Source organism: Gorilla gorilla, chromosome 12, assembly GCF_029281585.2.
Source record: "Gorilla gorilla gorilla isolate KB3781 chromosome 12, NHGRI_mGorGor1-v2.1_pri, whole genome shotgun sequence".
NCBI classification, from domain to species: domain Eukaryota; kingdom Metazoa; phylum Chordata; class Mammalia; order Primates; family Hominidae; genus Gorilla; species Gorilla gorilla.
The window spans coordinates 84,228,100-84,243,283 of record NC_073236.2 but is presented as its reverse complement, the minus strand read 5'-3'; the positions used below and the strand labels follow the sequence as shown (position 1 = coordinate 84,243,283).

The following is a 15,184-nucleotide window of genomic DNA, read 5'->3' as shown; positions in this document are numbered from 1 at the left end:
TGATAAACCACAATAATAGGAGACCTTTCTTTCAGAAACTTGCAGGCCGGGTGTGGTGGCTCATGCCTGTAATCCCAGCACTTTGGGAGGCCGACGCAGGAGGATCACTTGAGGTCAGGAGACCAGCCTGCCCAACATGGTGAAACTCCGTCTCTACTAAAAATACAAAAATTAGCCAGGTGTAGTGGCGGGTAACTGTAATCCCAGCTACTTGGAAGGCTGCAGCAGGAGAATCGCTTGAACCCGCGAGGCGGAGGTTGCATTGAACCCGAGCTCACGCCACTGCATTCCAGCCTGGGTGACAGAGCAAGACTCCATATAAAAAAAAATAAAAAAGGCCAGGCATGGTGGCTCATGCCTGTAATCCCAACATTTTGGGAGGCTGAGGGGGTGCAGATCACTTGAGGTCAGGAGTTCAAGACCAGCCCGACCAACATGGTGAAACCCCATCTCTACTAAAATACAAAAATTAGCTGGGCGTGGTGGTGCATGCCTGTAATGCCAGCTACTCGGGTGGCTGAGGCTGGAGACTCGCTTCAACCTGGGAGGTGGAAGTTGCACTGAGCGAGATCACGCCACTGCACTCCAGCCTGGGCAACAACAGAGCAAGACTCCATCTCCAAAAAACAAACAAACAAACAAAAAACTTCCAGTCTTGTAATATCCCACGTCCACCCTTTTCTAAGTACAGGATACTCCTGAGATATAACTTATAATCACATTTTATCTCCTTAAGTCTACCATTATAAACTTTTAAAAAAGGATACCAAAATTAGTGTAATAAGATTTACTCATTTCAGTTACACAATTCCAAACTTTCCCCTGCAGGAAAACCAGTATTTACATTTGTTATATTTTCATCACTAGATGGATAAGAGGAAGTGCTAGTGATTAAAACACAGAAATCTGTTTCATGTAACTTTTTATTAAAAATAGTTTTTATACTGGACACGTTTACAGATACCATTTTAAGAGGACCTAAGGCATACAAATGTGGGCTTTTGGCTTGCTTCACTGAATGAAGATAGATATAAAAACCCAGATCTGCCTGAGGGTAGTCATTTAAAGACAGCCACTAACATGGAATTCTCACAATTGTTCTTTTGAGGGATATTTTAAGCCTTGTTCTCTTATCGTCGTAGGTAAGCACTTGTACCATGAAAACCGTAACCTGTACTTCAAGAAAACATTCACATTTCTGCTACAAGAAAAGGTTCTGATGATTTAAATGTTTAAGACTTATGGCAGCTCTTCAGAAAGAAAAAGGAAGTCTTCATAAGATACAGAGATAGGGAGGCTGAGGCGGGTGGATAGTGAGGTCAGGAGTTTAAGACCAGCCTGGCCAAGATGGTGAAACCCCGTCTCTACTGAAAATACAAAAATTAACTTGGCATGGTGACGGGCACCTGTAATCCCAGCTACTCAGGCTGAGGCAGAGAATTGCTTGAACCCAGGTGGCGGAGGTTGCAATAAGCCGAAATCGTGCAACTACACTCCAGCCTGGGCAACACAGCGAGACTCAAACAAACAAAAAGTAACTAGGAAAGTGTTTTACATGTGGGCTTATTATAAGAAGAAATTTACTAAAAGCTGAGAGATGGGTCTCGATAAAACTTGATGATTCAAAGAAAGTGGATGGGAACTTTACTGATCTTAGTTTAAAATATCCTGAGTCACCTGCCTTATGAGGTGGAAGGTCTTTCTTTCTTACTATATGTACACCTTTAATTGAAAAGGTGAGAAAAGCTCCATACTGTGATGCTATGATTTCCCCAAGGCTTACCTTCTATAAGTAGTCACTGACAAAGTGCCATTGACCCGCATTTGTTTAGAATTATTTCATTAAAATTGGGGTATGATCTAGCAGTTTATAATAAATATTTATGGATAATTTTATTGGCTTTTAAAAGATACTGTAAAATTGATATATCTCAAAATGGAGTTAATTTATATTTACAACAAACCAAACACAAACATCAATTATGGAATTACAGGGTCACATTTTAATTCCTGAATTTTACAGTTTTAGCATTAATATCACCACATGTATACAAATGGTGTAAAACAAGTACAGTGGTATTTTTAATACAAAATAAACATCTGTTTTATGGAAAAAACTATACTTCATATCTACACAGACAGCTCATCTTTTCCAAACAATAGCCAAAATTAAAATTAACTACAAAATCTCCAAAACAGGGGAAACTGCTTTAGATTAAACTATTCCAGGAAAAATGGACCCGTAACACATTACAAGGGTGATCTAAAGATTGTGGCTGGAATTACTGTTAAAATCTTTTTTTCCCAATGCATTAAATTGTATTTTGGGGCGATTTTTCTCACTTTGGCATGATCTCAGATCATAGATGAGCAAACTAACATTAAAATATTTACAGTTAACTTGTTGCTCTAAAAATAAAACTTCTTAACTGTTCGCCTCAATTTTTAAAATTCACTTATGTATATGGAATGTGCTTTTACTCTTCTTAAAAAAGCAGCTTTCATATCACACCCTTGTTTACAGAAAAGCTACATGCGCTGCATGCTGACTTTGACACTTAAGTAGCTTCTTGGATCAAAATGGCTTCTAGATACTAAATGCCACTTAATTCAGCACTATTCTCTGTTGGTCTGTATAAGTAACACTTTAAAACTTGCAGCTCTGGAAAGACAGAGAACTTTACTAACAAAGTAGAAAGTGATTTCAAAGTATCTTCCACAAAAGATTGTACTGGTAGGCGGTTGACAACATTCTGTTCGATCTACTTTCAAATTTCTAGAGAAAATCATTTTGGAATACTACTGTACTGATTCTTGGCCTTCGTTGTCTCTAAAAAAGTGCTGATTTTAACATTATCTTAAAACTGTCCAGTTTGAATTGAGCTTGTTTTCATCAACATACATATTGAAAATTCCTGGTGTAGAAAACTCAACATGTGCTGAATACGGGGTGTACTTCCCTTCAACTACCTAAAAGGCTGAACTTTTGTTAAATCTTAAAGAAATGGTCCCAACAGCTTAACTTCATTTTTTTAATGATAGTTGAATGTGTTTTCCATAAAAATTTCTTTTAAAAAGAGGCAACTGATTAAAACAACAACATGGCCAGCACCATTATACAAGTAATGTTATTGAGTTTACAACTGAAGTTCTGTAAAATTGTTTCTAGATCGACACCCCGAGGAGCAACCCTGCATTATTATATCAACCTTTTCCCCTCCCCTAAACCGTCCCCAAACCTGTGACTTTTCCTTGCTGAGAAGCTGTCTCCCAGGTTCTGGTTACTACTGTTTGTTTTGACAGCCTAAAAGGCAAACCCCTTAATTACGAGCAAGCAATCAAGTTCCTGGGAAGCCTGATTTTTATTAGAACTAAACTCTCTTAGCTGATATACTGTCTTTTGCTACTCCTTGTATATTTTGTAAGTTCAATTGAGAAAGCTTTCTGATTCAGATTTTCAGCTCATTGAACAGTTGCAGCATTGTAAGACCACATGTTGAGGGTCCCCTAATAAATATTTTATGAGCCAAGACGAGGTCTTTTCCTGGGGGACGTTTCTTCTTCTTCATCTTCCTCTTCATCATCTGGATAATCCACTAAGCCAACCAAACTTCCCTATTGAAGAATTTAAAAATTTTTTCTTTAAACATATATAACAAAAAAGAGCTTTTAGTACAAATACAATCACTTGTAAAAATATCAGAAATCGTTTTTCTAAATCATATCAGAAATTAACATTTGAATTTGATAAAGGAACTGCTTGAAATTATGAACGTTTGAGTAGTAATTGGTAGCACTTGCAGTAACCCTTAACTTTTCTATCTGGTTCTTGGATTATTAATGATACTTCAAAACTCAATTCTGCAAAATTTTACTGTGGGAAAATGTCTACTTTTCCAAACAGTAGGGATAACAATTAATAACATTTGGAAGCTGGAAAGGACATTGGAGATGAACTGGTTCATTTCTCTAATTTCATTACCACAAGAAAGCCCCTTGTAGTCTTTGTTCATCTTGTGTATATTTCATCACTAAGTACACATCATCGTTTTCATTGTGCTTTTGAAGTACAGCTTAAATGGCTGGAGATAAACACATGAAATGATTCCTATAAAACAATAAGTAAAACATTTAGGGCTAGCTCGCTGACCAAAAGAACAATAAGGATGAGGTAATTCATGGTCTTGGCCTTTGATGAGTAACAGACCTCTGTGAAAATCCTAGAAAAATTCTGGGTACTCTCCAGAAAATTACACATTCACAGGGTTTCATTCATTTTGAGCCAATCCCATGAAAACTTATGTCCTATAGGTTAAGAGGGCTACTGTAAACACTGTATTTAGTTCAAACCCTTCAGACCTCTAGGAGATAAACAAATACAACTGAAGTAACTCATACTTCATACCTAAAGTACTGAGGTATCGGGTTTTACCAGAATGTAACCAAATCAGTATAATATTAACCAACCAAAAAAAGGCCTCTGGGCAGCTAGAAACAGTTATCAGAAAGACTTATATACCTGTCTGAGAATCTGTTTCTCAACTTAATCACACACACATCTTAAGTCTGGATATGCAAGAAGCAATATGGCTAAATTGTTAAAAATAGGCTAACTGTAGGTCTGATGTCAAATTCTAATGACACCACGTTTTATGTAAAAAACAAAACAAAACAAAACAAACAAAAAAAACTTTGGGGCTGGGCTTATGCCTGTAATCCCAGCACTTTGGGAGATCGAGGCGGATGGGTCACCTGAGAGGTAATGAGTTCAAAACCAGCCTGGCCAACATAGCAAAACCCTATCTCTACTAAAAATACAAAAATTAGCCTGGCGTGATGGCAGGCACCTGTGGTCCCAGCTACTCGGGAGGCTGAGGGATGAAAATCTCTTGAACCCAGGAGGTGGAGATTGCACCACTGCACTCTAGCCTGGGCAACAGAGCAAGACTCCATCTCAAAACAAAAACAAAAACAACAACAAAAAAACACAAAACCTTGGGCAAGTGGTTTAATATCTCTGCCTCAATTTGTCTGTAAAATTGGTATAGTAGTATTTAGGCCTCAGTGAACTATTTTGAAATTTAAATTGATGGCCAGGCACAGTGGCTCACGCCTGTAATCCTAGCATTTTGGGAGGCCAAGGTAGCTGGATCACCTGAGGTCAGGAGTTCGAGTCCAGCCTGACCAACATGGTGAAACCCCATCTCTACTAAAAATACAAAAATTAGCCAGGAGTGGTGGCGCATGCCTGTAATCCCAGCTGCTTCAGAGGCTGAGGCAGGAGAATTGCTTGAACCCGGGAGGCGGAGGCTGCAGTGAGCCAAGATTGCGCCACTGCACTCCAGCCTGGGCAACAAGAGCAAGACTCCGTCTCAAAAATAAATAAATAAATAAATTGATAACCAAACATCTAAAGCACTTCAGCACAGTGCTTCGTATGTAGTTAGTGTTCAATAAGTGCTATTAGCTGCTATTACTACTATCATTTTTCTATTATTTTGTTTCTAAGCCAAACAAATTGGAAGAGAGGAAAAATAAGAAATAATTCTGGTATAAAAAGGCACCAATCTGATAATCAAAAAGATGACAGCAAAGTTACAAAGTTTTAATTATGCTTAGTATTACATATCATAACGTACAAACATTTGTATTCCAAATGGTTAACACTTAATTGTTTCTGCCCAAGATTAATAAATTGTCTGAAAAACTCAGTTATACAATTTGAGTTTTACTTATATTATCTCTGCAAACTAACATACATTTAAAACATGTTTACAATAAAAATAATAAAAATGCAAAATATGAAATGTTGGAAGTAAAAAGGCCTGTAATCTAGAGATGCACTTTGTGAAGCTGATTCCATACTTTTAATATGTATCTAGAAATGTACTGTTTTAAAATAGCAGATTGAAATTATACTTACTCTTTTACAATCATGTTCATATAAAAAAAGCTTTTGATGTCAGTACATAAAGTTCCATTTCATTGTTTTAAACCCTTGCATTCCATGGTATGAATATATATATATATATATATATATATATATTTTTTTTTTTTTTTTTAAGAGTCTTGCTCTGTCGCCTGAGCTAGAGTACAGTTGTGCGATCTCAGTTCACTGCAACCTCTGTCTCCAGGGTGCAAGCGATTCCTGTGCCTCAGCCACCCAAGTAGCTTGGACTACATGCACGCACCACCATGCCTGGCTAACTTTTGTATTTTTAGTAGAGATGGGGTTTCACCATGTTGGCCAGGCTGGCCTTGAACTCCTGGCCTCAAGTGATCTGCCCACCTCAGACTCCCAAAGCCGAGCCACCATACTCGGCTTCATCATATACTTTAATTCCTGAATTTCTGGTTGGACATTTGGGTTGTTTTTGCAGGGTATTTAGGTAAGAAATTTAAAAAGTAAATACCAGCAAAGAAAACAGGAGAACAGAGAACAGCAGTTTAGAGTTGCCAAGGCATTTTTGGAAAAGAGAAATCAGAGGCAAGGCAAGTCATACAACAGGAAGAAGCCAAGAACTAAGTATTTGCAGAGGGATACAGAAACGAGAAACTGATTTGTCTTAAGAAAACCCCAGAAAGAAGCTAGGCAGTAAAGGCACCAAAATATTGGGGAAAGCAGGGAAAACAGTTTAATTATAGTAAAACAGACAACTGGGTCATTGATTCTACACCTCTGACAGCCAGGAGATTTCTGTTCCTCCACCATCACCAACTACAGAGAATTCTACAGAGAAAATGACTCTATAAAGAATAAACGCTATAGAGAATGTAATGAACTTTACAGAGCAAAGGACCATATACTTCATGACTTTAGGCAAAGTAAAGGGCATGGGTAAGGCCAGGCTGAAAATGAAAGAATAAATTTAAATTTTGTATACTGAGCAGACACGCCTACCCCACAATAAGCTTTGCTATGTAGGCACTCAGAACACTAACAACCATGCTTATACTTACAAGGTGTAAGAGACTAGCTTTGTCTGTAAAAATTAGATGGCTTCACAGGAGTATGGGGGGAACTACAAACAACTAACACCTCCCGAAAAAAGCAGGGCACTACTCTCTAAGTCCATACCATAAAGTCAAGTTTTTAAAGTGTATAATTTTCACACACCATAAACTCACCCTTTTAGAGCATATAATTCAGTGGTTTTAGTATATTCACAAGTTACGTAATCACCACTAATTCCAGAACATTTCCATCATTTCACCCACCAAAAAAGTCCCCATAAACAGTCCTCCTTCCCCCACCACACCCCACACCACCTAGCTCTTGGCAACCACTAACCTACTTTGTTTCTGCGGATTTGCTTATTCTGGACAGTTCATATAAATGGAATCATACAATATGTGGTCTTTTGTGACTGGTTTACTTCAATTACCACAATGTTTTCAAAGTTAATCTATGCTTAGCATATCAGGACTTCATTCTTTTTTATGGCCAAATAATATCCACTGTATGAATATGCTACATTTTGTGTATCCATTCATCAGCTGAGAGACATTTGGGTTATTCTTACTTTTTGGCTATTATGAACAATACTGCTATTAACATTCATATACAAGTTTTACAGTGGACACATGTTTTCAATTTTCTTACAATATATACCTAGGAAATGAGGTAGCTGGATCATATGGTAACTCTGGGTCATATGGTACTCTGACTTTTTGGGGAACCGCCAGACTGTACTCCAAAGCTGCTATACCATTTTATTTTTATATATTTATTTTTTGAGACATGGTCTTAGAGACTCGAAAGTGCAGTGATGTGATCTCGGCTCATTGCAACCTCTGCCCGCTGGGCTCAAGTGACACTCCCACCTCAGCCTCCCGAATAGCTGGGACCACAGGCATGTGCCACCATGTCCAGCTAATTTTTGTAGACGGGGTTTTGCCATGTTGCCCAGGCTGGTCTCGAGCTCCTGGGCTCAAGCGATCCTCCTGCCTCGGCCTCCCAAAATGCTGGGATTACAGGCATAAGCCTATGCACCAGGACTGTTGTGCTATTTTATATTCTCACTAGCAATGGATGTCACAATTTACATTCTTGCCAACACTTGTTTTTGTGCATTTTTATTATAGCTATCCTAGAGGATGTGAAATGCTATCATATTGTGATTTTGACTTGCATTTCCCTTACTAATGATGCTAAACATCTTTCCACATGTTTATATGGGCCACTTGTGTATCTTCTTTGCAGAAATGTCTATTAAAATCCTTTGTCCATTTTAAAACGGGGTTGTCATGCTGAAGTGTAAGAGTTCTTTATATATTCTGGGACCAGTTACTTATCAGACGTATCATTTACAAATATTTCCTCCCATTTTGTGGATTGTCTTTTCAATTTATGGTCGTATCCTTTGGAGTACAAAATTTTTGAATTTTGAATGAGTCCAATTTATTATTTTTCCTTTGTCACTTGAGCTATTTGTGTCGTATCTAAGAAATTGCTGCCTAAATCCAAGGTCATAGATATTTATGCCTTTTTTTAAAAAAGAGTTTTAGACTTTTAACTTTTACATTTGGATCTTTTCATCCATTTTGAGAGGAGTTTTGTATATGATGTGAGATACGGATCTAACTTCATTCTTCTGCATGTGGATATCCAGTTGTAACATTTATTGAAAAGGGTATCGTGGCCGGGCGCGGTGGCTCACGCCTGTAATCCCAACACTTTGGGAGGCCGAGGCAGGCAGATCACGAGGTCAGGAGATCGAGAACATCCTGGCTAACACAGTGAAATCCCATCTCTACTAAAAATACAAAAAATCAGCCAGGCGTGGTGGCGGGCACCTGTAGTCCCAGCTACTCAGGAGGCTGAGGCAGGAGAATGGCATGAACCTGGGAGGTGGAGCTTGCAGTGAGCCAAGATTGCGCCACTGCACTCCAGCCTGGGCAACAGAACAAGACTCCGTCTGAGAAAAAAAAAAAAAAGAAAGAAAGAAAAAGAGTATTCTTTCCCCCATCAAATTGTCTTGGCACTCTTATTAAAATCTGCCGTTTTTTTTTTATGAAAGGAAATCCTAAGATCACCACTTGAGTAAAGTTTCCAATATGAAAGAAAGGATCAAAATAAATGACAACAATAACCTATGAAAAAGCTCTTTGGGAGGCCGAGGTGGGTGAATCACTTAAGGTCAGGAGTTCCTGACGAGCCTGGCCAACATGGTGAAACCCCATCTCTACTGAAAATACAAAAATTAGCCAGGCATGGTGTCGCACACCTGTAATCCTAGAACATTATAATAAATGCACATTCTATACAGAAATACACACGTATATGAAATGATATATGCAAGTGGTCACATATTGCAGCAATGATTTTAACTACAAAAAGCTGCAAACAACTTTAATGCCCATCGCATTGATAGGGGCTAATTGTAAATTAAGTTATATCCATACTTTTAAGTTCTATGCAGGAAATCTCTAATGTCCTGATATGAAGAGCTCACCAAGATAAATTTGCTACACAAAGAAGCAAAATAACAGGTTTCTCTACTGTGAATCTGTGACGTGTTTATTTTAGTATCCACAAATGGCTTCTCATTCTGATTTTATATTTTTCCTCATAGAAAATATACGTTTTACAGTTACAATACTAAAGAAGTATTTTGTGTCTTTATGACACTTATATCATAAAAACAAATGTTTTAATTCATTAGTAGCTAATGTCTAGCCAGCCTTCAAACTATAGCAATTAACACTGTTAGTGAAACTGGCTAAACCAAAGGGCAACTGGTGATAAAGAATCTGTCACCACTTAGGAATGTGGGCATGGTTTGTTAAGAAGGTTGAGAGCAAATTAAAGTGGTGCTTAACTTCTGTCAACTCCTGTCTTGCTTAATTTCAAAATTCTGTGTCTACAGTGATAGAGCAACTGTTTCCCAAGAACACTGTTTTTATCCCTATCTCTAAAAAGGATGTATAACAGATGTATTCTGTAATCTGCTGTTACTGTCAAGAAGAGTGAAAAAGGTGTTGGTGCTTGCATTTAATTTTGCTCATTCATAAGTAAATTATCTGAAAGGATAATAAAAACTCAGGGAAATATAACAGAAAATATAACAGGAAAACAAAATGAATAGTAGGATATAAAAGTAGGATAGAAAAGGTATGCAGTATTGACATATTATTAGAAATAGAAGACACAGCTAAAAGGTTCAAAGGTATCTTTGTGGAGGGGAACAGAGGGACTGATTTTTTTCTAATATAAACTTGCCTTTTGGTAATATTTGACTTTTGAAAGTACGTGCATGTATTACTTTGATTTAAAAAAAAAAAGAAAAAAAAGAATAGCTAATATATATTGAGAAGGTATCAAGCAGTGTTCTCAGCATTTTACATTTGTTAAATAATTTAATCTTCCCAACAAGCTTATAAAGTAGGTACTACCTTACCCCTTTTTAGAACAAGAAAGTCGGCCGGGCATGGTGGTTAACACCTGTTAATCCTAACACTGTGGGAAGCTGAGCAGGACTGCTTGAGACCAGCAGTCTGAGACCAGCCTGGGCAACATGGCAAAAACCCATCTCTACCAAAAATAGAAAAATTAGCCAGGCATAGTGGCATGCGCCTGCACTCCCAGCTACTCGGGAGGCTGAGATGGAAGGATCAGTTGAGTCCAGGAGGTGGGGGAGGCAGTGAGCTGTGATCACACCACTGCACTCCAGGCTGGGTGACAGAGTGAGACTCTGTAACAACAACAACAACAACAACAACAACAACAACAATGACGACGAAGCAGGAAGGCAGGGAGCTTAAGGCCCAGAGAGATTAAATAACTTATACAAGGTGATACAGCTAGAAAGAGGCAGAGCCAAGGTTTGAACCCAAACAATACAACCCTATGGCAAATATTCTTTTTTGAGCAGGGTCTCATTCTCTTGTTTAGGCTGGAGTGCAGTGGCAAGATCATGGCTCACTGAAGCCTCCACTTCTCAGGCTCAAACCATTCTCCTGCCTGACTCTTGAGTAGCTGGGACCACAGGTGTGTGCCACCACACCCAGCTAATTTTTTAATACTTTTTGTAGAGATGGGGTCTCACCTTGTTGCCCAGACTGGTCTTGGACTCCTGCGCTCAAGCGATCCTCCTGCCTTGGCCTCCCACAGTGCTAAGATACCGTGCCCAGCCCAAACATTCTTAATGTAGTGTCACAATATTACTCTAAATTGTCCCATCATAAAGTTGAAAACTAATTTTAAAATTTTCCAGTTGAAAAACATAAAATATGTTTCAAATACCAAATACCATAAAAATGCTATTGTCAAGAGCCTATCTCACTATACTACTGAATGAAAATTCTACATTTTTGTAAAATAAACTCAGACTTATATTTTGTGTTCCAAACAAGATGCATTCCTTTAGTTAGGTATGTACTACCACGGTGTTTCTGCTTGTCTTTCTACCTTTATACAATAGTTGTCCCTATTTATACCTTTTTATTTTAAGCCACTCCTTTTTGGGGAAAAAGGATGATTTTATATAACATATGAACAAGAAAAATGTTTCATATAAAATTTAAACTTGTTTATAAAAAAAGTAACCAAGGGAAATACATTTGTTATAAGAACAACAGAAAGTCTAATATCCTTAACTAAAGATTCATCGACAATAATATAATCCAATTTGCAGAGAAGAGCAGATTCAAAAGGCTAATATTTAGCCTTACTACTAATAAAGTATACGTAATTGGAAATGAGATATTATATACTGTCTCCCCTACCTAACTGGCAAATACTAAAAATAATTATAGCACTGGCAAAGCTGCAACTGGCCAGGCACACTCATACACAGTTTATGGTAACATAAACTGGCATAGACTTTATGAAGATGAATTTGACCGTATGTGTGAAGACATTCTACTACTCAACTATCCAAGAAAATAATTTAAAACGCAGTAACACTAAGTAGTCAGTGAAATATCAGAATCAACTTAAGTGCTCCAAAATAGAATGGGGGACAGGGAGGAAGGATGCTTACATTTATTATCATAAGCCTAAATAAAATGAAATTCTCTTTGGGAGGCCGAGGTGGGCGGATCATGAGGTCAAGAGATCGAGACCATCCTGGCCAACATGGTGAAACCCCGTCTCTACTAAAAATACAAAAATTAGCTGGGTGTGGTGGCACGCGCCTGTAGTCCCAGCTACTTGGGAGACTGAGGCAGGAGAACTGCTTGAACCCGGGAGGCGGAGGTTGCAGTGAGCCGAGATCACTCCACTGCACTCCAGCCTGGCAAAAGAGTGAGACTTTGTCTCAAAAAATAAAATAAAATAAAATAAAATTCTACAATCATCAACGTTTTGATAACAGAAAAATTCTAAACAATTCATTGAAATTGTTTTGAATATCCAAATTTTTTTCAGTAAACATGACAAAATCTCACAGATGGGAAAAGCAAAGTTTGTGTGTAATGCTGTTTCACCTACCTTGGTGGCTGTTACTGACGTAGGCAAGTTTGTGGTTTTGGAAGAGGATCCATTAGAAGTTGCTGGTGGTGTCTGAGCCACTACAGATTTACTGTTTGTTCCATTAGCAGCACTAGCAGAGTGGGAGAAAGTAAATTTGAAGCCACCAGGAGATGTCCTTTTGGGAAGGTTTTCCTTGTCTTCACTTTCTTTTGCTAAAGCAAAAGTAAAATTTTGAACGTATATCAATAAATACTGCTAAGTCAAAACATCTAAAAACAGCAATAATTAAAAAACTTATAAAACACTGCTGCCAGGGCACAGTGGCTCACGCCTGTAATCCCAACACTTTGGGAGGCTGAGGCAGGCAGATCACCCAAGGCCGGAGTTCAAGACCAGCCTGACCAACATGGAGAAACCCCGTCTCTACTAAAAATACAAAATTAGCCGGGTGTGGTGGCGCATGTCTATAATCTTAGCTACTTGGGAGGCTGAGGCAAGAGAATCACTTGAACCTGGGAGGCAGAGGTTGTGGTGAGCCGAGATCACACCACTGCACTCCAGCCTGGGCAACAAGAGTGAAACTCCGTCTCAAAAAAAACAAAAAAACAAAAAAAAATAACACCAAAATTAATTGCCTTTGTTTCCTAAGAACTTTTGAAAAAGAACATGATGTGTACAGTGATGATATGGTCTGGCTCTGTGTCCCCACCCAAATCGCAAATCAAATTGTAATCCCCACATATCAGGGGAGGGACCTGGTGAGAGGTGACTGGATCATGGGGGTGGATTTCACCCTTGCTGTTCTTGTGATAGTGAGTTCTCACGAGATCTGGTTGTTCCAAAGGGTGGCACTTCCCCCCTTGCTCTCTCTCTCCTGCTGCCATGTAACACATGCCTTGTTTCCTGTTCACCTTCCGCCACAAGTTTCCTGAGGCCTCCCCAGCTATGTGGAATTGTAAGTCAATTATACCTCTTTTCTTCATAAATTACACAGTCTCAGGTAGTTCTTTAGAGCAGTGTGAAAACGAACTATACAGAAAATTGGTACCAGGAATGTGGTACTGCTATAAAGATACCTGAAAATGGCAGGGCGCAGTGGCTCACGCCTGTAATCCCAGCACTTTGGGTGGCTGAGGAGGGTGGATCACTTGAGGTCAGGTGTTCAAGATCAGCCTGGCCAACATGATGAAACCTATTCTCTACTAAAAATACAAAAATTAGCTAGGGGTGCTGGTGCACACCTATAATCCCAGCTGCTCTGGTGGCTGAGGCAGGAGAAACGCTTGAACCCTGGAGGCAGAGGATACAGTGAGCTGAGATTGTGCCACTGCACACCAGCATGGACGACAGAATAAGACTCCATCTCAAAAAGAAAAGATACCTGAAAATGTGGAAGCGACTTTGCAACTGGGTAATAGACAGAGGTTGGAACAATTTGGAGGGCTTAGAAAAAGACAGGAAGATATGGGAAAGTCTGGAACTTCCTAAAGACTTGTTGACTGGTTTCGACCAAAATGCTAACAGTGATATGGACAATGAAGTCCAGGCTAAGGAGGTCTCAGATGGAGGTGAGGAACTTATTCGGAACTGGAGTAGAGGTCATACTTGGTATGCTTTAGCAAAGAGACTGGCAGCATTTTGCCCCTGCCCTAGAGATCTGTGGAACTTGAACTTGAGAGAGATGATTTAGGGTATCTGGTGGAAGAAATTTCTAAGCAGCAAAGCATTCAAGTGGTGGCCTGGGCTGGGCACAGTGGCTCATGCCTGTAACCCCAGCACTCTGGGAGGCTGAGATGGGTGGACCACTTGAGCTCAGGAGTTGGAGACCAGCCTGGCCAACAGGGTGAAACCCTGTCTCTACTAAAAATACAAAAATTAGCTGGGCGTGGTGGCATACACCTATAGTCCCAGCTACTTGGGAGGCTGAGGCAGGACAATCAGTTGAACCTGGGAGGCAGAGGTTGCAGTGAGCTGAGATCATGCCACTGCATTCCAGCTTGGGCAACAGAGAGAGACTCCATCTCAGGAAAAAAAAAAAAAAAAAAAGAGGACTTCTGGCTGTTTCTAAAAGTGTACGCTCATATGCATGAAGAAAGAGATGGTCTGAAATTAGAATTTATATTTAAAAAGGAGCAGAGCATAAAGTTTGGAAAACTTGCAGCCTGACCGTGCAGTAGAAAAGAAAACCCCATTTTCTGGGAAGAAATTCAAGCTGGCTGCAGAAATCTGAATAAGTAACAAGGAGCCAAATGTTAATTCACAGGCCCAGAGGCCTAAGAGGGAAAAATGGTTTTGTGAGCTGGGCCCAGGGCCCTGCTGCTCTGTGCAGTCTTGGGACACCCTGCATCCCAGGTGCTGCAGCTCCAGCCATGGCGAAAAGGAGCCAAGGTACAGCTTGGGCCATGGCTTTAGAGCGTGCAAGCCCCAACTCTTGGTGGCTTCCATGTGACACTGGGCCTGTGGGGCAGAGGCAAGAACTGAGGTTTGGTAACCTCTGATTCTCAAACCACCTAGATTTCAGAAGACATATAGAAATGCCTGGATATCTAGGCAGAAATCTGCTGCAGGCGCAGAGCTCTTATGAAGAACCTCTACTAGGGCAGTGTGGAAGGGAAATGTGAGGTTGGAGCCCCCACACAGAGTCCCCACTGGGATACTGCCTAGTGGAGCCGTGAGAAGAGGGCCACCATCCTCCAGACCCCAGAACAGTATATCTACCAACAGCTTGCACCATGCACCTGGAAAAGCCACAGGCACTCAACTGTAGCC

General features: G+C 39.7%; 1 protein-coding gene across 14 annotated transcripts in view; it reads right to left on the bottom strand.

The window, feature by feature from the left end:
• Positions 1 to 1,980: 1,980 nt before the first annotated feature.
• The window catches only part of PPP4R3B (protein phosphatase 4 regulatory subunit 3B), a 70,617-nt gene continuing 57,413 nt past the window's right edge, over positions 1,981 to 15,184 (bottom strand). For 12 of the 14 annotated variants that reach the window (XM_055377936.2, XM_031008014.3, XM_019021034.4 and 9 more), the window contains 2 exons: positions 12,434 to 12,627; positions 1,981 to 3,615 (listed from right to left, as the gene is read on the bottom strand). In XM_055377936.2, coding sequence (XP_055233911.1) covers positions 3,520 to 3,615; positions 12,434 to 12,627 — 290 coding nt within the window. In that variant the 3' untranslated portion in view covers positions 1,981 to 3,519. Of the gene's footprint in view, positions 4,109 to 12,433; positions 12,628 to 15,184 lie in introns of all 14 variants that reach the window. The other 2 variants (XM_063695877.1, XM_063695878.1) reach the window with 1 other exon arrangement.